The sequence below is a fragment of the Vanellus vanellus genome (assembly GCF_965231255.1).
Source record: "Vanellus vanellus genome assembly, chromosome: 16".
NCBI classification, from domain to species: domain Eukaryota; kingdom Metazoa; phylum Chordata; class Aves; order Charadriiformes; family Charadriidae; genus Vanellus; species Vanellus vanellus.
The window spans coordinates 1,136,592-1,160,729 of NC_138921.1; the positions used below are offsets into that span (position 1 = coordinate 1,136,592).

The following is a 24,138-nucleotide window of genomic DNA, read 5'->3' on the forward strand; positions in this document are numbered from 1 at the left end:
GACCTTTTTGGGGGGTCTCTGGTCCTCACACTCTCCACTGTAACCCTCCAGGCAGTCCCCAGCATCCCTGCTGCAGGCAGGAGAGCCTCTGCTGCTTCTCCAGCTGACACCAGGTCCGTAAATCACCGCACCCCCTCCTGCCTGCCTGGCCTCCCCAGGAGTACTTAAATCAACTCTAAATGAGCTCTTTTAAGGAAATGTAGGCAATCAGCGGTGAATTATTGCAAGGCACAAGGGCTTTCTTAAAAGCGACAAGCACTTATTGGTCATCTGGACTCCAGAAGGCACAGTCCTTTAAATCAAAACCCGCAGGTCGGACTAAGCATCGCCTCTGCAGTGCGTCCTCGAGCAGAGTCTGTGCCGGCGGGTTGTGAGCATCTTCCTCCCTCCCTGCCATCCTTTTAAACCATCCTCTTCAATACCATCCCTGTGCATTCTGCTCCCTCTTTTCAAACTCAGTTTTGCTACCTTGTTTTTCAGTCTGAGGACAGCGTGTACTCAGGCTTCGGCTGGTTTTGAGACCTTCTCAAGCTCTTTCCACACTACTCTGCTTGGAGCCACAGGGAGCCAGCTAACATCAGAAAATCCTGGATAATGCTACCCTGTTGCTCAGGAAAGGGGTGTCACTTTCTTCAGGGAAGTTCTGAGATTCGTGAGTCTGTCATTGAACCTTTCCTCATCTACCACGTTTACAAACAGCAGCTACAAACATCAGCTTTGAATATGGAAGGAAATGCTCAGAAAACACATAGTTTGGGGTGTTTCATTTACCTCCTTCTTTCTGAGGTTTGAGGAGATAGATGACTTAGCATTTTCATCTTCTTTGCCAGAAAAAAAAAATAAAATCAGCATTAGTAAGAAAGCTGTGATGAACTGCTGAATCCAGAAGCCAGGATGTCAAAAAAATTGCTAAGTATCTTAAGATCAATGATAAAATCCTGCGAGTTAGCAAGACCTGCAGGACATGAGTTCCCACATGTCTCCCTGCTGCTGGTGGCCGGGCTGAGTCTCAGGTGGGTCTCCTGCCCCTTCCTCCCCTCCCTTTGCCTTTCCTGAGCCACACAAGTGGGGGAGGAGGGGGCAGTGGGATCAGAGCAGCCTTCGTTTAGCGTGGAGACAAGACATTCATCATCAGCCCGATCTGCTAATTTCCGTGTTGTGCCGTGGCAGTGAGTGACAGCTCTATAATCTCACTCGGGGAAGTCATCGTGTGGGTCATATCCTGTCACGGAAACCACAGGTAGTGTTTTCACTTCCTTTGAATTTCCCAAGTTTGAAAGCATTTCAGAGTTCCCTCTTGTTTTGTCTGCAGTGTTAGTGTCAAGGGAGTCGCAATAAACTGTCATCCCTCCCCAAAAATATTTTTCCTGCGAGTGAGAGCTGTTTTGGTTTCTGAGTGAGGCTGGGGCGTTTTTGGGTGCAGAAAGTGGGGTGAGGACTGGAGTTCAGGATGGGGGAGTGGCTGCAGTAGCAGTCGTGGCAGAGGGTGGTACGGCAGCTGTTTGGAAAGCGATGCCTTAGGAGAAAAGGGTTTCAAGCCCTCCGTGACCTCCTTCTCTCTGGGGCCTGACATCTTTTTAATCAAGCATTTATTGATTATTCCCCAACGTGAAGCCTGCCATATTTGATGCCTAACTTTGAAGATGCTTCTCCGGCACGGGACCCTCCACCACCAACAACTCCCTCACCTGCAGTGTGCTGAGCCATGTGACCCCGCTGTGTAATAGGGCAGAGCAGTTATCCCTGCTGTTTAGGGGACATGGCATCCTTGTGCTGCAATCTTAGAGCTTCTTAGGTGCTCAGTGGACATGAAAAGTCCTGCAGTTAGCGAATCCCATGACTTTCCTCAGTTCCCACGGCACAGTGGCGGGCAGGGCTGCGCCGTTGGGTATTCGAGGCATTCTCACGCAGGATGTTCCTCTCCCCTACAGCTCTGACTGCAAGTGCAGACCTCAACAAGCTTCATCGCCTCTGTCGATCCCACTGGCACCCACCTGCCGCTGTGGGGTCGGGGTACCTCTGAAAGTCAGGCCAGCGAGGAATGGACTCCAGCCAAATCATGGTGGCTTGAGGGGGAAGCCTGCCTACGCTTCTGCCATCAGGGATGAAGGAGAGATTTAGGAGCCAAGACTGAGCCAGAAAGCCCCTTGGTCCATGCCGCCTGGCTTCCTGGCTTTCAACGGCCATCTCCAAGTGATATACCATTGTTGGAGGGCGTTGTGCCCTGTAGTTTTTGTTTCTAAGCCCAGATGCAGCCGGCAGCACAAGGATCCTGCGGGAGCAAGCGGAGGACAGCATGAGCTTATTGCCTGAGCACGCAGCAGGGCAGGGAGCCCTGTTTCCTCACCCCTCCTCAGTGCAGCATCTCTGTTTTTTAATTCCCAGATGTGTCATGTCAAATAAAAAAGCAGTCCTCTGAGCAGGGACTGAAATAGACCTTCTCCCTTCTGCTCTCTGTCCTGGTCTCAGGTTCATCTCCTGCCTCGTTCTTTGCAAGCTTTCGTTGTATTTGTCATGGCAGACCCGTACTCAGCACATTTTATTTTTCAGTCCTTCCTGCTAAGGTTATTGGTCCAGCCCTTCAGTGTGCTTATTGGTTCCTCTTGAATCCACTTGGATGTGGTTATGATCTTGAGAGTTCAGATGCCTGAAGTTGCCCCCCTTTCTCTGGAGTCTCCCACCAACCGTTGAGACGCTGCTTAGTGATGCACAAATACATCCTTAAGCCTGTGAATTTGCCAGCAGGGTGCAGGTAGACAAGTTCAAGTTATATAGGGCACCGACCTATGGAGGAGCCTCTTCTTGTGCTGTGGTGCTCCTATATCATCATCATCATTATGAATTGATGCCACTGTTGTCTTTTCTGCTAGAAACTGATTATTTTAAACCTGCAGGTGGGGTCTGACAGCTCTGCTCCCAGGATATATGTGCCTTGGACCAGCCCTGAGTAGTTGCTGAGGAATGGCTCTTCTCTCCGGGCAGATGTGTGGGGCCACCACTTTGCTCAGGGATCTCACCTGTTTTCAGACCATGGCCAGTCGTGAGAATCTGTGTGAAAAGCGTCATCTTGTGACACTGTAATGAGAGCCTCAGCTGATCGTCTTAAGCGGGATGTTCCTGATTGTTAAAAGATCACAATTTATACACAGGGGCTTTGCTTTTGAGCCTTTCAAATAGTCTTTCCGTTTTTCTAGGATCTCTCTCATGTTCTGTCCCCTAACTCACTGGTGTTAAGACTGTCTAAAGATATACAGAACTCCTTATGTGCAGGAATATCTCAACTCACTTCTTCATTTTTGTTCAGGTAGGCAGTTCGTCAACATGGGGTTTCGCTTGGAAAGCGTTGTGTTTGGCCGCCCTCTCTAACTCAGTTCTTCCAGAGTCCAGTCTGGCGTACTGGTGCTGCGAATGTGACTGGGATGGCGCTGGACTCGGTTGTTTGCAGTCAGCCTGGATTTCTGGAGCCGATGTAAACTCGTCTTGTAGTGTAAAGTTGTTTTCTCTTTCTAATGTCAGAGTCACTGTAGAGGCCATGCTCTAAAATGTCAGACTGTTTGTACTTTCTTTTGGGGATAACGGGTCAGTGACTTCATCTGAAGTTCAGCTCAGACCATTTCTCTTAAAGGTTGGTCCTTCTCGATGTCACCTCGGTGCATTCATTAGTTCAAATTTCATGCAAATGTGATTTGAAATGTTCTTAATGATCCGAGACAAAGCTATGATACCTTTCCTCGACTTTGCATGTTATTTCAGGTAGTCCACAGAGACAGGGTGATTGATGGTAAATTTACACTGAGGTCCAGCTGACCTATTACAAGAAGGGTGGGTGAAGCAAATGCAGAAGAGCCAGAGGTGACGATGTGCCCCTTTAGAGAATACGTCACTGGTGTGGAAGGCCGGGTGGGATCTTCAGCTCCGTCAAAGCCAATTCAGTATGTTCTTTGAAGTACCGCGCATTCTCAGTATCTGCCATACCCACCAACACAGAACTAAATTGAAGCCTTTTGTGCTATCCCTATTATCCCGAGGGTTTCTTCTCTCGGATTAGGTAGTTTATAACTAGCTCATAAGTTAAAAATGCTGATTTCATGCCTCTTGTATTTCATTTGTCTCCTCTGCTGAATTGCCTGTGTCTGGATGTGATCTGATCAGTGGTTACACAATCTGTATTCAAATGAGTGGTCTGCAGCTGACAACCATTTAGTCATATATATGTTTTTTTTCTAAATCAGCACCCTACATCGCCCTTTTATTAATTTCTGCAAGGCTGTGCAAGTCTCAGATGCACCAAAGCTTACAAGCGTCTTAGCAGAAAGCCTATGGGTCACTTGTTGTAGTGCTTTTCAATTCTCTCTTTCTCATTTAGATTTTCTCCTCAGCCTCTTGTAAATGTCTTTCAGCTGTGGGCTTCCCTTGTATTGTCGTGATTATCAGGAATGGCTGAACTCCCCTCCAGGTGTGAGGGCTCCTGTGGTTCTGGAAGCTGTGGGTCTCCTCCTCCCGACAGGCAGAAATTAGAGAAATTGCTTTGGTTTTGTGCATTAATGCTACTATCAAGCCTTAACATTATTTTTTTTTTTCAGAGATTGCCATGTTGTCTTGTCAGACTTCCACATTTGCCTTGAATATCTTCTCCCTCTTTTTTGAAGTTGCTCCCTTTAGAAATGGTTTTAAGTACACTTAGTCTCCCTCTTGCTCAAAGAGTTTTGTCTCGAATTTGCTTCCCCTCTGGAGAGAAATTTCTTGTGTGTCACAGGACCTGATCTTCATTGCTGTTATTTCAGAGACCACTCGGACTGCAGCTGGGTTAAGTTGGCAGATTTTGGTGAAGTTCTGACTCATATGTGGAGCAGAACTGGGGGTGTACACACTTTTATTGCCATCTGTGATGGCCTGGGAGTATTTATATCTCTAAAAGGTGATATTTTGATGTCCCCTTTTCTCCAAACATTTTCTCCTGAAAAATTTATTTCTGCGGAGCACCACATGTCCTTCCCTTCACCAAAAGGATGACAAAAAGGAGGCCAAATAACATGGACCTGTGGTGCTGCGCTGGTCTGAGTGATAGATTTACATCCAGGTGCTCTGTTCCAATCTTATGCAGAAATTGAGCTGTGAGTATTTTGTCCAAAACCTTCTGTTTTTTCTTTTCTTCCAACACTTTGCAAAGAACCTGCCTAGAGCTGACGTGATGTGTGTTCGGCTCACTGTCTCTCTGCGGCATTGTCTTCATGTGGGTACCAACCTGACTGGGTGGGGTGGCCGGCCATTGCACAGCTCACTTCTGAGGTGCATGTTTAAATAGAGAGGACGGACGATGTGTTTTCCCCTGCAGCCTTTCCATATCTCCTTGTTGATGGGTCTTGCTATAGTGCCTGGTAGAGTGGTTGCTCCTCCTTCAGCTCAGTTAATTTTCTGTGCTACGCTGCTTCGTCCTGTATTTTTCCAGGATTCTGCAGCCCTTAGGGCACACAATTAAGACATTTCAACCTGTGCACAGAGCTGGTCCTCCAAGTTCACCTGTGGCTAATGCTCTTTCTCTCGGCACTTCCATAAGTTTCTTGGTGTTTTGGTTAAGCAAGAACATCAGAATCTGAAAGCTGTTGTAGCGGCGATCAATAATAACAATTCTATTCTTTCTGATAGTCTCTGGGAGCCCCAGGCAAGAACTAACATTTGGCAATGCAAGCACAGAGCAAAAATCCACTCCCAAGTAAACCACCTTCCCCTCACTCATTATCGGCCATCATCTTGCAGCTCTCTGGCAGCTCCTCAGATATGGTGCTTTTATCTATAGCCTTTCCCCTTCACACTGATTAGTTGGAAGGCTGATCATTTTCCCCAGAAGTAGCTGCATTTTTCTAGCCTATATCAATCTGCCATATTTTTTTTTCCACAACCCTCCCTGTCATTTATCTATCCCCACTAATGCTGAAAGCTTCTCCAGCTCAGTAGGGGCAAATTTAATTAACCTGCTATTTTCTCCCATTCTCATCTAGATCATTAATGAGAGTGCCTAATGAGTCTGGGTCTAATAGTGGTCCCAATGGCCTATCACAGCACACGTGCTCCTCTCAATATATCAACCAGTTAACATTAAGCTTCAGTTGGGATCTTTCAGCCAGTAGTAGTCATTCCCCCAATCCAGTATGAATCGCTGTTTCATGTAACGTGTCAGGAGTGAGCTGGTTGATGCTGTAGCGCGTATCGTCCATCTGTGGGCCTTGCCCAGCCAACTGGAGATGAAGGTGCAGGTCTCTGCCTCAAGTCAGGCACTGGGGGGATGCAACAACCAGGTTTCGCACCACATTGGGCTTATGGGTGAAACAGTTCTACACCAGTGGGCACCCCTACAAGCCTCTCCATGCTCCGTTGGCCAAGGAAAGCCCTGCATGCTGAGGTCCATCAACACCTGCACTCTCATGCTGGTAGGTGGCAAGAAAATTTGTGTGCCATCGGCTTCACAGGTAGCTGAGATGAGTTTGAAAACTGCTGTGGCAGTTGCATTTTAGGTGCTGACAGCTCCTGGGGAGGTTTGCCACTGCAAGAGCTGCCCTTGTCCCAGTGACTGCCACCGTTGCTGTTTTGCTTACCTTGCTGCTCCCCGGCCAGCTAGAGATGAGGGGATGCCGCGCTGTGGGAACCGTCCAGAGTCCCAGGGAAGATGAACAGGAGGACATTGAACTTGTTTGATTTCAATTCAGGCAGCGATTTTGAACAAACCCAGCCATCAGACACCCCCACCTCCTACTCAGTCACAGGAAACCCCAGAGGGACCTTCCAAATCTAGGATTAGCCGGTTCCCTGATAATAGCCTCTGGGCACCAGCAACTAACAGGAGGGCTAAGAGGCATGCGTCACCTTCAGCAGGATTTAAACACGTAAGAGGAGAGGAGAAAGAAATAGCTTCTGGATTTTAACATTAGCAAATGTCAAACCATACATTTGGGAATGGAAAAAACGTAAGGTGACCTCTAGACTGCTGGGGAAAGAGCTGGAATATTTTGATAATAAAGGGGGTTCAGGGATTCACAAAGTGCTGTCTTAAGGATGAAGGACACATGGTGGCTACAGCAAAGGATGCTAGCACCTGTGAAGAATAAAGATCCAGAAGACATCAATGTCCACCTATGTGAATCCACCAGATGAAGCCACCAGCTGAACCCAGCAGTGCACACGGCTGGAGACACAGGGAGTGTGGATGGCTCTGGGGCAGGACACGGACCTCCCCAGCAGTCGGACCCTGCAGAAGTATGAAACGGTGGGTGAAGGGAAGCGCAAGCCTTTCCTCAGGGCAGAGGAAGAGTTCGGGTTGTGGCAGCATGAAGAAGAAAGGATGCTGTGTGGTGATGAGTAGGAGAGGGATGCAGGCAGGAGTTGCTGCTTATACACATCAGCAGAGACAAGACGAGATTGCTGTCCTTTGAAACAGCACAGGCTTGGTCCTTGAAACACTGAGAAGACACCCTTCCTTATGGTTACGTTTTACCAGTCAGTGCAGAATTTGTACACCGTTTCCTCCGTTATCAACCTGCTTTGCTTGGTGTGCTTGCCCCAGTTGCTTGGCGCGTCAGGTTGTTGCTGCTTTTTACATGATGCTATTGCATGGTGCCAGTTTCACCAAGCTGTCCAGCAAGGGAAGCCACTTTGGACTGTTTTCTCAGCCAAAGATGGGGCGAAGGGGACGTCACTCCACATAGCATCTTAGAAGGAAAATATCAAGGCAGAGGCCAAGACCGGTGAAGCAGAAATGGCAGCGTCTGGATCCTGGGTGGAAGTAGGTTTTCATGAGGATGTAAGAAAACAACAATCTGAAATTCCTAGCTTTACTCTGAAGTATTCATGGTTTCCCTGTGCGAGATCCCTGGCCCGATCGCCCACACAGGGCTGGGCTGAGATGGTTTGCTGGGCAGTTTGTGAGTTTTGGAGGCAAGAGTCCTGAAGAGGTTTGTATGCTGAGGCTGACACAAAGCACGCTTTTTTGAAATGTGTTGTCTGGATAGTGCCCGCTGGAAGCAGCGGGGTTTGCTTTGCTTGTCCTTGCTCCTGTCAGAAGTTGCACAAGCTATTTCCCCAGAGTTTGCTTCCACTTTGGCAGGAAAAAGAGAGCAGGGGAAAACGAGGAGTCATGTTTTTCTGTCTTCAAATCCACAAGATTTACTCTTCTCTTTCCTTGGCGTGCATCAAGTGTGAGAAATCCTGAAGAAAGTAACAGAGAATATACTGGGATAAGCTTTTTCCAGGCTGTAAGAGATGGGATATTCTGCTTGTAAATGTATATATTTCCTATCAGGTGCCGTTTTGGTGCCTGATGTTATTGCTTTTTAACTCAGGAGTATGCTGCAGGATTGAGTTTCCCAGGTCCATTTTTGTGATTCTGATGTAATTTCTATTCATAATTTGGCCAATTTCTTCCTTTTTCTCACTTCAGTTAATTCCTTTGATGGCATGATTCCTATTTCCCCCAAATCAGCAGTTGGTCCTTGGTCTCCCTCCCAGCGCTGAAGGAGGTGAATTAAACAAATAAAGATGGCAAATGAAATGGCAAAAAAGTTCACTTAGTATCATGAAATATTAATGGCCACTTAGTATTAGGGGAAATTAGTCCTGCTGCACTAAACCGGCTCTGCGTGGAGTGACTGAACTGCAGGGTGTGAAGTCCGTGTCCCTGTGGAGATGTGCAGGTCCTGGCTATAGGATGAAGATTGCCTTCAATAAGCTTCATGCTTTGGTTCTTTTAATTAAGTAATGTGCTTCAGGGGCTGAAGCAAAATGTGTTGCTACAACATCCCTTTCTCAGACAAGGCCAACAGTGGGATGGCAATGCCTACCTTGCCCACAGTGGAAGAGTGAGGGAAGGGTATTGGTTTGACAGGGCGGTGGCAGTGACGTGAATACCTGGTCTCATGGGGTCACTGCTAAGGAAATCTTTTATTTTCTCTGAAATGATCCTGAGCTCTTAAGGAACTTGCCTGGGGAGGCTGTGAAGTAGCATCTCCAGAGAGGGTTGCCCGACGGAGGTGAGACGCCATGCATCAGGAGCGGTTTATGGAGAGTGACAGTAATCCAGCCGCGGATGGGTGCGCAAGCCTCTTCCTAAGGAGCGTGCATGGCAGCGCTGTCAAAATTAGCTGACGGGGCCCCGGTTCTAATTCCTTATAAATAGCAGAAAACCATGGGAGTCCCAGAGGCAGGGAAGGCCGGTGCCCACCGCTGGTTTGAAGCAGCAAGCAGGAAAGCCCAGGAGGTACGGAGAGGCTGGTCGGTTCGATCTCAGCGCTGCGGGAGAAAGAGGAAATGTTAACATAGCTGAAGATCAAAGGCATAGAAATACCATTAATTTCAACTGGTAGATTTCCCAGAAAGTATTCTTAAACCCAGTCGAGTTCTCAATTTTTTCTGATATTGTTTTTAAAGATAATGCTGTCGCTATTATTTATTAATCATATTGCCACAATGCCAACAAGCCCCAGGCAGGGACTAATGTCCTGGTCTATTAGATGTGGACAAAAAAAACCCAGTCTCTGCTCATGTGTCTGGATTTTCATAATATATTTAGACCTATGTCAGGCACTTGATTTACTTGGTTGAAAATATACTGTCTATTGAATCAATGGACAGTTATTAAATGGATTAAGAAGCAGGCAGCTAAAAGCTCTCGAAATGCGATTGCCGTTGGAGGATCGTTGCCGAACGAGCTGCTTGCATGGTAGCTTTGTAGGATTCAGCTCTCACCCCAGTGTATTTCACTATTTTCATGAATGATCCGGAAAATATATATAAATTAGTTGCCCGTAAAGTTTGCAGCTGACTCAAATTTTGCCGTGATAAATAATGATGAAGGCAAGTCTCTAATGCAGAGCAATTGCAATTGCTTGGTAGACTGGCAACAGCGAAACAACATGAATTTTAATACAGCTAAATGCTCGGTCATCCATCTCCGAGCGCGGAATGTAGGCCACTCCGTCAGGCTGGGAGACTGCCTGCTCGAGGGCAGCAACTCTAAAATTGATTTAAGGGCCATATTGGATAACAGGTGATTATGAACATTTAATGCCCTGTAGTGGTGAAATGGATGAACGTGTTCTCTGGATGAAGAGGGGAAGCCGAAGTCTGAATAGGGAGTTTTTATCCACCTTGATTAAAAAGCAGGAAGGCGCTGTGATCTGCTATAGCTGTAATGAGACCCAAAGGCTGGAAGTTGAACCGAGGGCTTCCAGCATGGAAACCTGGTGCAGACTCACGGTGGTGCGCGATGGGGTCTCTCAACATCCACTGTGGTAAGAGATGTGGGCAGCCCCAGCTGCCGGCTGGGATCCCTTCCCCGTCGCTGGCTTCCCGACTTCCATGCAAACAGGAAGGTGTATCGTTAGCGTCCTATTGTATTCTTGTTTAGATTGGCTTCACAGAGTCTGCACATCGCGAAAAAATATGTTTGTAGAGTTGAGGGTGTTGTGTTTCTTATCTGGCAAGAGTGGGTGGGAGAGCTGCAGAAGGGCAAGCAAGCATGTCTAATGCCGAGACTGCAAAGGAGACAACGCCGACACCCGATAAAGACAGCGGCGGGTGAATTTGCACACTTATTAAAAATCAGTCCCAGCTTTTATCTGGGGATGAAAGAATGAGCCATGTGAACGTAGCGGGGACGCGTGCCAGGGAGCTGGTAGGGACGCCAGGAGAGACAGGGGAAAGGAGGCGGAGGGGAAGCGTGGCTGGATGGGGCGCCTGTCCCACCGCCCGGATGGAGGGTCCGGTGTCCCGGGGAGCGCTGAGAAATGCCCCGTGTCTGCACTGCAGAGCTTTCTGTAAGGCATCTTCACGGCATTTCATCTCACGGCTCTGCTGCTCCACTGTCCAAGGTGACAGCTCCCGGGCTGGGGTGGAGAGCTCCGGCCATCCCGGCTCAGAAAGGAGAGCACCAAGTTGTGAGCAGGGTAGAGAAATGCAATCTTCAGTCACCTCTCTCTGCTCTCATGTTTTCATTTCTAGCTGTTCTTTGAAAAAAGCGTTTGTGTCTAAAGTTGAAATGAAAATGCTTCCGCTCTCCCCGTCCCCCTTGCGTCGCCTGGGGCGTTCACTCCCAAGCGGTTTCTTCAGCTGCGCGGGTTTTCTGCATCCATGCGGACAACCAAACCGAGGTCATGGGAAATTTTTGGAGCAACTTTTCCTTCCAGGCTCTTTCCTGGACTCCATTCCTCTGCACCACATTACCTGCAGATGCTGGGTCTGTAAGGGAGAGCTGAGATAAGTGACATTTTAGCGGAAAACCGAGAAGAACGCTGCCTAAGTGCAATGGGGCACTTGCAGTGCTGAAGCTGTGGGGGTGGGATTTGCAGCTGCCAGGCGGGGGGCAGTCCCAGATGGCTGGGGGGGAGCAGGTGTAAATGCCATCTGGAGCTTTACCTCTCCATTCTGTGAGTCACTCCCTAACCAGTGCCAGGTTGGGATACGCAGGAAACTCTGCTTCTTACTAATAACGTTTTGAAGCATTCCTGAGACACTTTGGGCTCCACGGGAGTTCTAAGTCATCTCAGGAACCAGAGTTTACTTCCTTTGGACACCTGTTTGTCCCTGATTTTTTTTGTTTTTTTTTTTTTTTTTTACAGATATGGCACAGATATTACTAACTTCTGTAGGAGCTAGTTGTGATTCACAGTGCATATTTTCTCACTTCGTTCTTCACAGTATGAGGATTGAGTGGTGGCAATATCATAGATGATCCTGTTCGTGCAATGTGCTGGATGCGTCCCATCTCAATAAGATGGGAATGGGGATTGTGATGACTTACAGTGCCCTCACCCTCTGCGTTGGGTCACAGCTTCTTTTGGTCTGCTTTCTTAGGCAGCCTGGGATCTGCTAGGATTTACTGGGCTGGGTATGGATTTTAGTCATATGACACTTTGCAAAAGGCAGTGTGGCAGGGGTAGCTATGATAACACCGTGGCCATTGGTGGCCGCGACTTGGAAAAAAGCGCAGATGTGACATTTCTCCCAGGTTTTGAGGAAGGAGCCTGGTTCCTCTTTGACGCACTGTGCTCAGCCTGGCCAGGCTCAGCGTTGCGGTGAGTGCACCACTGCAGCCCGGTGTGGTGAATTAGGGTCACAACGGTTCTTCCACGTGTTCCTCTGAGATGAATTCATGATTTGGAGGGTTCAGCCTGCAGGCTTCCATGGGTGTCTCTCTACCCTTGCTTTGCTGGCTCTCCTGCAGCAAGCCCACAGTCTTCCTGCCCATCCCCTCCCTCTTCCATCCTTCCTGCTCATTTCTCCCAGGGCTGCCACAGGTGCTCCAAGTGCTTGTTCCACGCCATGAGCTTTCACCTTCTCTGTGGGCACTGGGCATTTTCTGCCCAGACCTCTTGCCTCTCATCTGACTTCCACATCAGATATTTGCCTTGGACTTCTGCCTTTGTCACAGACTGTCCCATGCATTGGATACCTGCATGAGATTTTTGCCTCTCCTACAGTCATCGCTCTTGTATTTGGTAACAGGCACGGTATCATGTCAAACTCACCTACTCAGAGCCAGCTGCCCACAAATCAGCTTTCCAGTATCTGAAGGGCAGCTACAAGAAAGCTGGAGAGGGACTTTTTACAAGGGCATGTAGGGATAGGATGAGGGGGAACGGCTTCAAACTGGAAGAAGGGAGATGTAGATTAGACATCAGGAAGAAATTCTTGGCTGTGAGGGTAGTGAGCCCCTGGTACAGGTTGCCCAGAGAAGCTGTGGCTGCCCCATCCCTGGAGGTGTTCAAGGCCAGGTTGGATGGGGCTGGGAGCAACCTGGGCTGGTGGGAGGTGTCCCTACCCATGGCAGGGGTTTGGACTAGATGGTTTTTAAGGTCCCTTCCAACTCAAACCATTCTATGATTCTGTGAAATCCCATGTGCTCTACTGAGTACAGAGGCTGATGCTGAGATTGGCCTGGGGGGAGCTGTGTTGCAGGGACCTTTGTGGTGTCACACTGGTGGAGGGGACACTAGAGAGGACCAGGGGCAAGGGGATGCCAAGACTTTGCATTATGACTTTAGGAGACCTGAACATGGCCAGTGTTAAGCAACCATACATGATCACGTCCTGAAAGGGCACACACTTCTGCATACAGTGGGGAAACCAGATGGCTTCTGAGGAAGAAAAAAGGGAATACTGGGAGAGTTTGAATGGGCCAACAGGATCTGAGACCTACATGGAAAGGACCAGGGTTGAACAGTATCAGGTTTTGCATTGAATGGTATAAAACCCACATCTTTTCTACAAGAATTCTCCATGTTTTTACTCTAAGGTCATAATCTTTTCCCTTTAAAAGGTCATAAGCTTTTCCCTTCCAGATATGCGATAGCTGGAAACACGACAGATGGAAAACACGCAGATATATTACATCTTACACGAGAACAGCTGAAAATTCTGCCTCTGCTGATAGAATTGGCAGAGACTTTGTCCCACCAGATGAGATGGCAGAGCACAGGGCTGGCAAGAGCACTCATTGAGGCATGGCCCAGGATATCCATAGGCTTTTCCTATGCCTATCCATAGGAAACAGTGATAACTAGGTCAGATTTTTAATGCCTGGGAGAATAACCTCATGTCAAAGATACCAGCAACATTTATTCCTCTTTTTATGTAAACCATTTTGAGGACCATCTTTAACCTGTGTTGATAGGTAGGGATTACCAAGCCCTTATTTCTGTGACATCGTGCTGCAGCTTGGCTGCTGGATCAGGAGGATGTCACTGCTTAAAACCAGCTTACATTTTAAGGTTTGGGCACAACTGTGAACTATGGTAATATTTCTGCTTGAAGGAAAGTGGATATTTGGGCACATGATTTGTTGCAGCAAAGGGTTTCACGGTAAAATTCATAACCACAGACTAGATGGCAGATGCAATTCAGCCTTTATAAATACAAAGTAATGTACACTGGCAAACAGCCCAGACCCTTACCTAAACAAACACAGTGATGGGCTCTAAATGAGCTATTGCCACTCAGCAAAGTGATCCTGGAGACTTTGTGGAGGGCTCTCTGAAAAGCTCAGCTTGATGCTGAATGATAGCAGTCAGAGCACAGGAGCTGTAAGGGGCAGAGCAGGACACCTAGACCTCTACGTAAGTCCACGCTGCAGTGGCATCCCAAGTGTCGTCCTCCCACCCCTACAGTGAAGAGGACCAGAGAAGTAGAGCAAAAATGTCGGGGGCAGCATTCATGAAATGACCTAGGGCTTGCAGAAAACCTGAGGGAGTGGAAAGAAGGTTTCATAGTCTGCAAGGAGACAGGGAAATTCTGCCCTAGGCAGGTCCTGGACCACTGTTTGCCCAGGGCTTGGAGAAGATGCCAGGGCAAGTATTGCCTCTGCTCCTGACCAACCCAAATGGGCCCTTGTCTGACCCTGCGCAGCTCTTCTTACGTTCTTGTGGTATAAGGAGGGCTTTCCTTTTTCTCATTTCCTAGTCTCACAGGGCATTCCAGGCTCTAGAAATTGATATTAGTGTTATTGTTATACAGGGACCTAATGGCTCCTGTATTTAAATCCCTCGATATGTTCACCTATTAAGGTTTCTCGTGACCTTTTCTTTGAGACTCTTTCACACCTCTGTGGCTTGCAGCAAGCCTTTGAAATTCAGCAGGAAGAAAACCCTCTGGCTAGAGAAGAGGCTTTTTTTTTTTTTTTCTTCTTCTTTCTCCTCATCAAATTCATATTCAAATTGGCTGAAATATAAACTGTTAACTATCACCTTTTCCTTTCTCTCTCCCCGATGTTGCTGAGGGAAATGCTGGCAAACTACCAAAAGTATAACCCTGCCCAAATGTTGTTAGGCTAAACTGATGCTGCTGCCAAAATGCTGGGAGCGCTGGAGAGCCCCCGGCAGGGATGAGGAGCACGGCCGGCCGGGAGCTGCCCGTGAATGGATGGTGCTGCCCTGGTTAAGGTTTGTGCTGCACTCAGCTCACGTAATGAGTCGTGTACTTCAGCCCTAAGCGATGCTGAAGAATCAGCATTCAAACCCCTCTGGAGATTTGTGAGGATGGATTCTAAGAATTGCACATGATATAACTTGCTTTTACCTTCCTCCCTTAAAAATATCCCTGCAATATTAAGTCCAAAAATCACATTAAAGGAGTATGATTTAGGTGGAAAAGATGAACACCTAGAAGTTAGGAAATGGCACATCTATTGCCTCCATCCCCTGCCTGGATGCATTACGGAAATGACCTTTCATTTCTGACCGCATGTGATATTTTTTCTGCTGAAATCCTGTCTCGTTCAGGGTAGAGGCTGGATATACCAAAGAGCAGGATGGAGGGAGTGAAGAGCACCACCTTCCCAAAGGTTAATGGATTTGGATGCAGTCCCAGAGCATGTGGGATCAGAGACTGTACCTATACAGGTTAGGGGTGGGGTTCAAGTGCCTAATTATTGCTGCTTGCTGCCATTTATATCACACCCGGCTCCAGCTGCTGCCAGAGCACAGTTCTCCTGGAGGAGCTGTCTCAGATCTCCCAGCGCTCATTTTGGCATCTCAGACCCTCAAGGGTGTCTGAAAGGGAACGAGCCGCCTATTTTTAGGCAGCTGGGATCCAGCACTGGAAGAAGGCGTAGGTGTTTCGGTGTGAGTTGGGACTCTGAGCTCCAGCAACGGCCCGTGGAGACGGAGTGGACCCAGTCAGCCAAGCCTGGAGAGCAGTTCAGCGCCCCAGAGCAGGCACGGAGCTGCGCTCAGCTCGCTCGCTCCAGTGACCCCACTGACTGATTGCCTCGGGAGGGGTGCCCGACACACCGACACTGTGATCCCCATGGAGCTGCAGATGTGCCACAGGACCTGCAGCAGGATGCAGCAGCTGAGGATGCTCACACGGCCATGGACACCTGCGTGCTGAGACCTGCTCTGATTGTACCCACTCTGGATCCTCTGTTCCCAGAGCTGTAACACTGGCTGCTTCTCCCAGGTGCTTGTGTGGTGGCAGAGCGTCACTCCTCTTCTTCTCACCCTAAAGCCGCTCCAGCTGCACCATCACGAACCAGCCTTCCTCTCTGCAGCGGAGGGAGGGAGGAGGCAGCAGAAGGCGGGGGGAAGCTCCAGCCTGGGGTGAGACTAGTCCAGACCAATTCTCCTTCCTCATTCACCTCTCAATTCGCCTTCGACATGAAATGCATAAGAGTGCTGCCCTCTTCCTTTTGGCATGCACACACTCGCACACACAGACCCACCTTTGGCCACAGGACAAAGCAGGAGACACGGAAGCTGCTTTGCGGAGTGTCTTTCAAAGCCATGTGCTGAATTTCAAACAATAACCCGTTCAGAACAGGGAATTAAGCAGCTATAGTGTCTCCGTACTATAAACAAAGGCAAAATGCTATGTGCATCAGCAAAAGGCTTTGTATTGTAAAGTACTCCCTTTATGTCCAACCAGGAGAGAATTCAAATGATTATTGACCCTCCACTGTAGGAAAGCCGCATTATAATATCTCCAAATCAATAGAGACAAGTGCAGAGCGGCAGAGAAAGGCCACGGCTCTGCAAACTGCAGAAAATTGCATTTTGCTTTGGCCTCTTAAAAAGTTTGCAAAGCATCTATTAGAGGCCTCCGGAGCCTTTTCTTTCTAATTGCCATGTTTGACAATGCGATCGCACAGATAATGGACCCTCTTTAATTGCTTCCCAGTTCCATGAGTCATAACACTTCTGAGATGGCAAAGGGGAAGTGCGGCAGTTTGACTGAAGGAGGTTTCTGGCTTTTAAGAAAGCTCTGGAGGAACAAATGCTAAACTCAAAGCCAAAGTCTTGGAGGAACTGAAGGTTCCAGGTACTGGATTTTCTTTCATCTTTTGCTTTTGACTGGAACTATCCAGTTAAGTTTTTATCATGTTCTGGAAGGGGTGGGAATGGCTTCTTGTCTAAGAGATGAGGGAATGGATGCCGCGCCAAGACCCGTCTTCTCAGAGATGGGCACTAAGGTTGAGTCCTGCAAGGTGGAAGACTCCAGCAGGTGGTGGAGGGTCTGGTGTCCATCAGTGGGCAGTGGTGGTGGGAGCACACGGCGTACTATGGCTTTATCTGGCAGGTTAAGGGAAGGACGCTGTAGTTCCCCATTGGGACATGGGCTTGGCACGTATTTCTGTGAACAGGCACACCTTCTGACCTCCCTCCTCCCTGTGACACCCATGAACTGTACTTCTGCCCTAAGGGCAGGGTGTGTTTGTCCTGGAAAAGGAAGGAGCCCACAGCCAGAGCTGAACCCAGCGCTCCAGGAAGACAAATGATGCCATTTGCCTGTGCCAGCCAGGCTGTGGAGCAGCTGAGTTCTTTCTGCCCAGGTCCTCTGGATTCTTGTCTTCTGCCCTCAACCAGAGCTTTGGCCTTTCTGCTCAGGGCAGCACCCGGTCGGACCCCTCAGCATCATGGCTATGTGGTGCCTCCCAAGAGGAGCAGAAGCCCATGACACTCACGCTATTCCTGGCAAGTTTTAAGCTGTGTCTGTGCAATCTTTGCCTGGCCACCCTCTGCAGATCTTCATCATTCCCCTCTGCTTTGTGCCAAGGGAAGAAAGCTGCAGTGTGGCATACAGGTTAGTGTACAGGCTCTGGGCACTGCCAGGATGTGCCCCGGCCTCTCTGGGGACGGACGGGTTTTCCTGGGTGCTGCCTTCACCTCAGCTGGACAAGCCCTGGGGTATAGTGGTTGTGAAGGAGCAGAGGAGGATGGAAAGGAGGAGGTCATCAATAAGGGAGAGGAACAAGGGGAGGTGGAGAGGAGAACAGAAGAAGGTGGAGCGCCTAGTTTTGTGCCAGGGTGGCTGGCTGTCGGGGTGCTCGGTTCCTGTACACACCTCTGTACTACAGTCCCCAGGTCAGTGCTCCAGCTCCTTCCTCTGCGTTATGGCCCCGTCTCCGTGATAGAGCATGATGCTCAGTGAGGTGATGCTCCACGCCATTCTGCAGTGCTCAGCTCAGGATAGAGGGACTTGGGTCTGTGCTTTGTGTCATGACATTGTGCCCCAACACAGGTGCCTGTTTCCAACTCATGGGCTCCAGCCCCGGGGGCACGGGGCAGTGATACCGTTGGCCTGTCTCAATCTTGCAGGGCTTGGTCTAGAGTAAGAGATTACCTGAAAATATGGGGTATAGTCCAGGCAGATGGGAACAAGCTCTGCCATGCTTCAAACCTTCTCAAAACTGTGTGACTGTGTTAATGTGGCTTGATGCCAGGTCTTAGCAACCTCCCCGTCCCAGGACCCTGCTTTGTGCTCACCCGTGTCCTAAAGTGGTCTCTTGGCACCTGGTCAGAAAAAGCAAGGTAATGTTTGCCTGGAGTTGGACAGATGAAACTATCCTGGTGCAAGGTCTGGATGGCTCATGGCACTTAGTGGCCACTGTGGTCTGGGACACACTGAGCACTGGTTGAACACCAGCAATGGAGAAGCTCCTTGGAGGAGAAAGGGAAGGCCAAGGCATGGTCCCTCCCGTCTCTGCCACAGCACACCCCAGTCTGGTTCGGGAAGAAAAGGTCACCTTGACTTCCTAAGGCTGTCTGTGGACTGCACCCACTCCTGCAGCTGCTGCAGGCCCTGCGTTGGCTGGGGACGTTCTGATGACTGCTGGGTGCTGAGCTTTGTCAGGGACCAGTCAGGACATGGTTGAGCTGCACGGCGGGAAACTAACTGGAAAAAAGCTTTGGGGGATGATTGACAGTAACTGTCTCCGGTGGAAGGAGCTAATCCGAGCAGCTCATGAACACCAGGTCCCTAATTAAAGCACACAGGCTAGCCCTGCCTGTAATTAATTTCCCTATGCTGCTCCACTGGCAGCCAGCTATCAGTGACACTGACTCACGGCTCCCGGCAGCCTCAGGGGCATCGGCAGCAGAAAAGCCGTGGTTCATAGTGGAGCAGGATTTGCCCCATCCCTTCTGCTCCTCCGCGCTGGGGAGAAGCCGCAGCGTGCCTCCAGCTCTGCGCACACCCAGAAGCTGGGACAGGACCTCACTGCCCAGCCGTATGGACATCTCCACTGTCTCCTATGGACATCTCTGTCCATAGGAGAAGGCTGTTGGTGCATGCTCAGGGCACAAGCAATCAAGTGATGCAGAGGGTGCAGGGGCATGGCTGTCAGGAGGGGGTGGCACAGGACAGGGTGGCATTCGTATGCAGGGCTTGTCCTTTGCCGGCTGCTTCATGTTCTCTCTTTCTCTCCCCGTGTATACATATATTTATTATGCACTTGCCTCCCCTGGCTGGAGCTGGAACAGGAGTGTTGTCATTGTGATTCCTCTCCCATAGGAGCGGTTCTTTGCGTTCACTCCACTGCGAGCGTGTCACATATTTATAAGGCATGTGGGATGATGCATCTGGGTTGTGGTTTGATTCTCCCCGAGTAGGCTGTAGCCCCCGCGGTCTTGCTGAGGCAGGGAAGAGCCACTGGGAAGAGCGGTGGAGCTGGTAGCGGTGTCTGCAGTCCGAGCACCAGAGTGGGTGGTGTTGCCTAGCGAGGTGACTCTCTTTGATCCAGTGCCACCTCGGTCCCCATCATCTGAACCATGAAACTGGAGAAAGAGGCTCCAGAAAGACCTGTTTCTCTGGCTACAGATTTTCATTATCAGCTGGACAGGAATCGTGCTGGTCAGAGAGTTGCCAGCATTGCTTTAATTTCCCAGGAGGTTCCTCTTGGTGTGACATGTCTCCAGCAGGGGATTTCAGTTGTCTCGTGTTACTTTGCTCCATATGATGGGACGTGATATGTCAAAACATGACAAGCCAGCCAGAATGTGTCATAATACTGTACCCAATGCACTCCCTTCCAAGGATGCTCAGCAGCTAATAATATCAGGCTCAAATTATCTCTGCGTGCTGAGCTGGTATTTTTTCTCCCATGTGGACTATGATATATAGGAGTCTCCTGCCTGTATTGGACTGTTGGATCACCACAGATTTATTAGCTGCACACGGTGAATTATTTTGACTAGACTGAAGCTCAGGCCTGGGATCCCAACCTGTTATTGCAGAAAAGCGACTTTCCCACTTTGGCTTCTCCGACACCTGTGTTATTGCTTCAGTAAACGGTTCGGTGAGATTTCCCTATGATTGAATCCTTTATCGTTGGGGTCTGAAGTTGCTGCTTCAGTGCAGAGATAACGTGATTTCATTAGCAACACGATCACTTTTCAGGCTTTTCTGTGAGAGGCAGCCACTCTCTCCAGGATTTGGCCCCGCGGGAGCGGCGTGCTGCACTGTGCACGCGTGGCTGGATATGACCGGGCTCTCTCCAGTCTCCCCAGTTTATCCCATTCCCCATCATTGTCCTTTTCTGCCTGACTTTTTGAACTCTGCTATTTTACCTTAAGGTGTAATGAGGCATGGACATGCCTGGACAATATTTTCAGTCTTTCAAGGAAGAAAAAACCTCCCACAACAGCGAAGAGGGAAAGCTGCTGTTTGTCCCTGGGCTGGAGATCCCCAGCAGTGGGGAGGAACATGTCTTTTTGCAGAGGTGCTGTGGTGAGCCGGGAAGGACGCACATGTGTCTCTGCTCGCATGTGGTATTTCACAAACGGAGCCTCCCGCTGCTACAATGGCTGCCCATTCATTTTAGCTCCCATATGCGGTTTAGAGGAAGCAATCTAATTACTTGCTGATAATTGGTGGTAAAGCACTGCTGAAACAACCTCTCTTCCCCTCCTTCCCCACCATGGGTAGGAAACAGCAGGTCTCTCAGCTGGAGGTTCACGCTGACCCTCCCTCCCGGGTCTCCTTTCAGAAGATGATGCTGGTTGCACAGCATCTGCCCATCTCTCCCCATCCTCCAGGCCCTTTCCCAGCATCCCAGCTGGGACTGGAAAATTCGGGGAATCAAAGTGTTTCCTTGTGATTCCTGTGCAGCCCAGATCCTGGGGAAGCGGGTGGTCATCACCATGAAAAAATGTTCCTCTCAGGGTCTTATCAACCCTGCAAGTCCAGAGGAGGCCACGAAGATGATCAGAGGGCCAGAGCAGCTCTCCTATGAAGAAAGGCTGAGAGAGTTGGCGCTGTTCAGCCTGGAGAAGAGAAGGCTCCGGGGAGATACTATAGCAGTTTTCCAGTATCTGAAGGGCACCTACAGGAGAGATGGAGAGGGAGTTTTTACAAGGGCATGTAGTGACAGGACGAGGGGGAATGGCTTCAAACTGGAAGAAGGGGGATTTAGATGAGATATTAGGAAGAAAATAATTCCTGTGAGGGTGGTGAGGCACTGGCCCAGGTTTCCCAGAGAAGCTGTGGCTGCCCCATCCCTGGAGGTGTTCGAGGCCAGGTTGGACGGGGCTTGGAGCAAGCTGGGCTGGTGGGTGGTGTCCCTGCCCAGGGCAGGGAGGTTGGAACAAGATGGTCTTTAAGGTCCCTTCCAACCCAAACCGTTCTGTGATTCTGTGATAACCCCAGTGGGCTGCCTGCGTGCTTGGGACACATGAAACCCACTTCTGTCTTGCAAACTTTGAGGAATCCCTGAACCAAGCAAGCATTGCACATGATTTCCTCCAACAACAGCACTGCCCTCTGTGGAAAAATGTGCTGTTTTCTTTTCTTCCTTGGTGGCTTCACAGATTCAAAGAAAAAAAAAGTGGAGAGAGGAAGGCAAGCAAGGTTATATGGCATAAAGGTTTGACCGAGAGAAGGAAAGTGTGCTCTTGGCCCCGAGACCTCTACAGGCAGGTCTGACCTGTATTCTGGGAATCTCTCACAGTTATTTCTTACAGAAAGGCCAGATCAATCCAAAATGGTTCATAGAAAGTCACAAAAGCCACATTTTCGTCTTTCTTACATTTTGAGTGCAGTCTGGGGACACCTGCTTGTTTTGGAGAGTTGTTCAATGATTCTGAAAAGCGAGGAGCTGGTGGCACTGTTGGAGTGCGACGCGGAGTTGCCTGGTACAACCCTGTGGCTGCAGGCATCAGCTGCAGCTGGGCAGATGTTTCGCCATAGGCTGAACTGTGCTAATTGTGCCTGTGGCAGAGACAAATGGCCCCCCAGAAGACAGCCCCTTTGCTCAGAGGTAAGCTCTTTGGCACAGTGCTTGTGTTAGATGTGCATCCAGGATGCAAATACATAATGATGATCACGCTCTTTCGCCACCAAAGTCAGAGGCCTCCCAAGTGTGAAAGGCTGAGGAGGTGCTCAGACTTTGTCGCTACAAGTGTATATTGATTTTAGCTATTGTGTTCAGTGGTAGAGCATTTTTAATTCTGCATTTTAATTGTTTGGCTCCCGTGGCACTTGTTGTTTGTGGTTAGTGGCAACACACTTAGAAGGGTGATTTTCAGGCTCATCTATTAGTTGCAAAGAAAAATGGTCTCCCATGACCCTGGCTAATTTGCATACTATTTTTGTTATCCTTTAGGAAGCAAACTGCTGATTTTGGTGCTTTGCTTGAACATCCAGTCAGAAGTGGAGTCTTGCCCCGGGGCGTGTGTATGCTACAGTGAACCGAAGATTACAATAAGTTGTCAGCAGCAAGGACTGACAGCAATCCCCACTGAGATACCCATCCAGAGCCAGCGCATCTTCTTGCACAACAACAAGATAACCCTTGTGAGGTCCACCAGCTTCACATCCTGCCGCAACATGACGATTCTTTGGATCCACTCCAACAACATCAGCCTCATTGAGCCTGGAGCCTTCTATGGGCTCAACAAACTGGAGGAGTTAGATCTCAGCGACAACACGAACCTGAAATCTATCAACCCTGTCACTTTTCGGGGTCTTATTCACCTCCACACCTTACACCTGGATCGCTGTGGGCTTCTGGAGCTCTCCACAGGGCTTTTTCGAGGGTTGTTCTCCTTGCAATATCTCTACCTTCAGGATAATAATCTTCAGAACCTGCTGGATGACACCTTCATAGATCTCGCAAACCTCACCTACCTGTTTTTGCATGGTAACAAAATCAAGAGCTTGTCAGAGAATGTCTTTCGCGGGCTAATCAACCTTGACCGGCTGCTTCTGCACCAGAACAGGGTCAGCCTGGTTCACCGCCGGTCTTTTCATGACCTTGGGAAAGTGATGACCTTGTATCTGTTTAACAACAACCTGACTGTGCTCACGGGGGAAACCATGGCTCCCCTGGTGTCTCTGCAGTACCTGCGCTTGAATGGCAACCAGTGGATCTGTGACTGCCAGGCTCGGTCTCTCTGGAATTGGTTTAAGCAGTTTAAAGGATCTTCTTCGGAGCTAGAGTGCCACCTTCCCCCCCGCTTGGCCGGGAGAGACCTCAAAAGGCTGCAGAGCGCCGACTTGGAAGGATGCGTCGACTCCTTCAACCAGATACGAACAAGCGTTTTTAGCACTAAGACCAGATCTGGTAAACTGCCTACCGGGATCCCCCCTCTCGGTTCCCACGACGGCTCCCCGAAGTGCTGCCAACCGGAAATAGATAAGTCTTTTATTTATGAAGCTAAAGGCAAGGCAGGTCCTTCTTCCCACAGCAGCCGGCCATCCTCCAACAACCCTCTCAAGGATAAGGAGAACATGTCCAAAACCAAGTACGTTGAGACGGACCCTTCCAAAAATGGCAGCAACAAGCAGATAAATGATTCCCCCTTTGGGACCTTCCCCAGCATTGTAGACCCTCCATTGACCAAGTTGAAACCAGAATTTCTAGAGCCTATTGAACCTTCCACAATCCCAACCAAAAAGAGGCAGGGCTGCTCTAAAAAGAACAAATCAAAGGCCCAGTGCCGCCTCACCCAGCAAGGAAACAGCTCCACGTTACAGCTCAGCCTAAGCCTTTTGATCCCCCCCTTGGTGTGGAGCTTACTGTTATTCTGCTAAAATTAACTCTTTTCCTGGGTTGATGACACTTTAATACTAGACTTTTGCTGACCTCCATAAATGTTGCAAACAAAAGCAAAACTACCATCCACCCTGAGAAAGCTTTGTTACACAAAAGTTAACTGGATGCCTTTATAAAAAACAAAAAAAACAAAAAACAAAATAGACAAACACCAAGATGTACATAATTTATTTGTCCTGAAACCTGTGAATTATACCTTTGGTCTTTGGAACTGCACTTGCCCACAAAGCAGCTTTTGCTACAGCAGATGGTAAAGAAATATGGTTTATTTACAGGAAAAAAAAAAAAAAAAGTGTAAGAAATGCTCCGAAAAGAATGTCTAAAAT

At 49.0% G+C, this 24,138-nt stretch overlaps 1 protein-coding gene across 1 annotated transcript in view; it reads left to right on the forward strand.

The window, feature by feature from the left end:
- The window catches only part of RTN4R (reticulon 4 receptor), a gene marked incomplete at both ends in the record, with an annotated part of 80,185 nt that extends 56,395 nt beyond the window's left edge, over positions 1-23,790 (forward strand). The window contains 1 exon segment of the mRNA XM_082491905.1: positions 22,361-23,790. Within this exon segment, the coding sequence (XP_082348031.1) occupies positions 22,361-23,790 (1,430 nt within the window).
- Between the last annotated feature and the right edge of the window lie 348 nt (positions 23,791-24,138).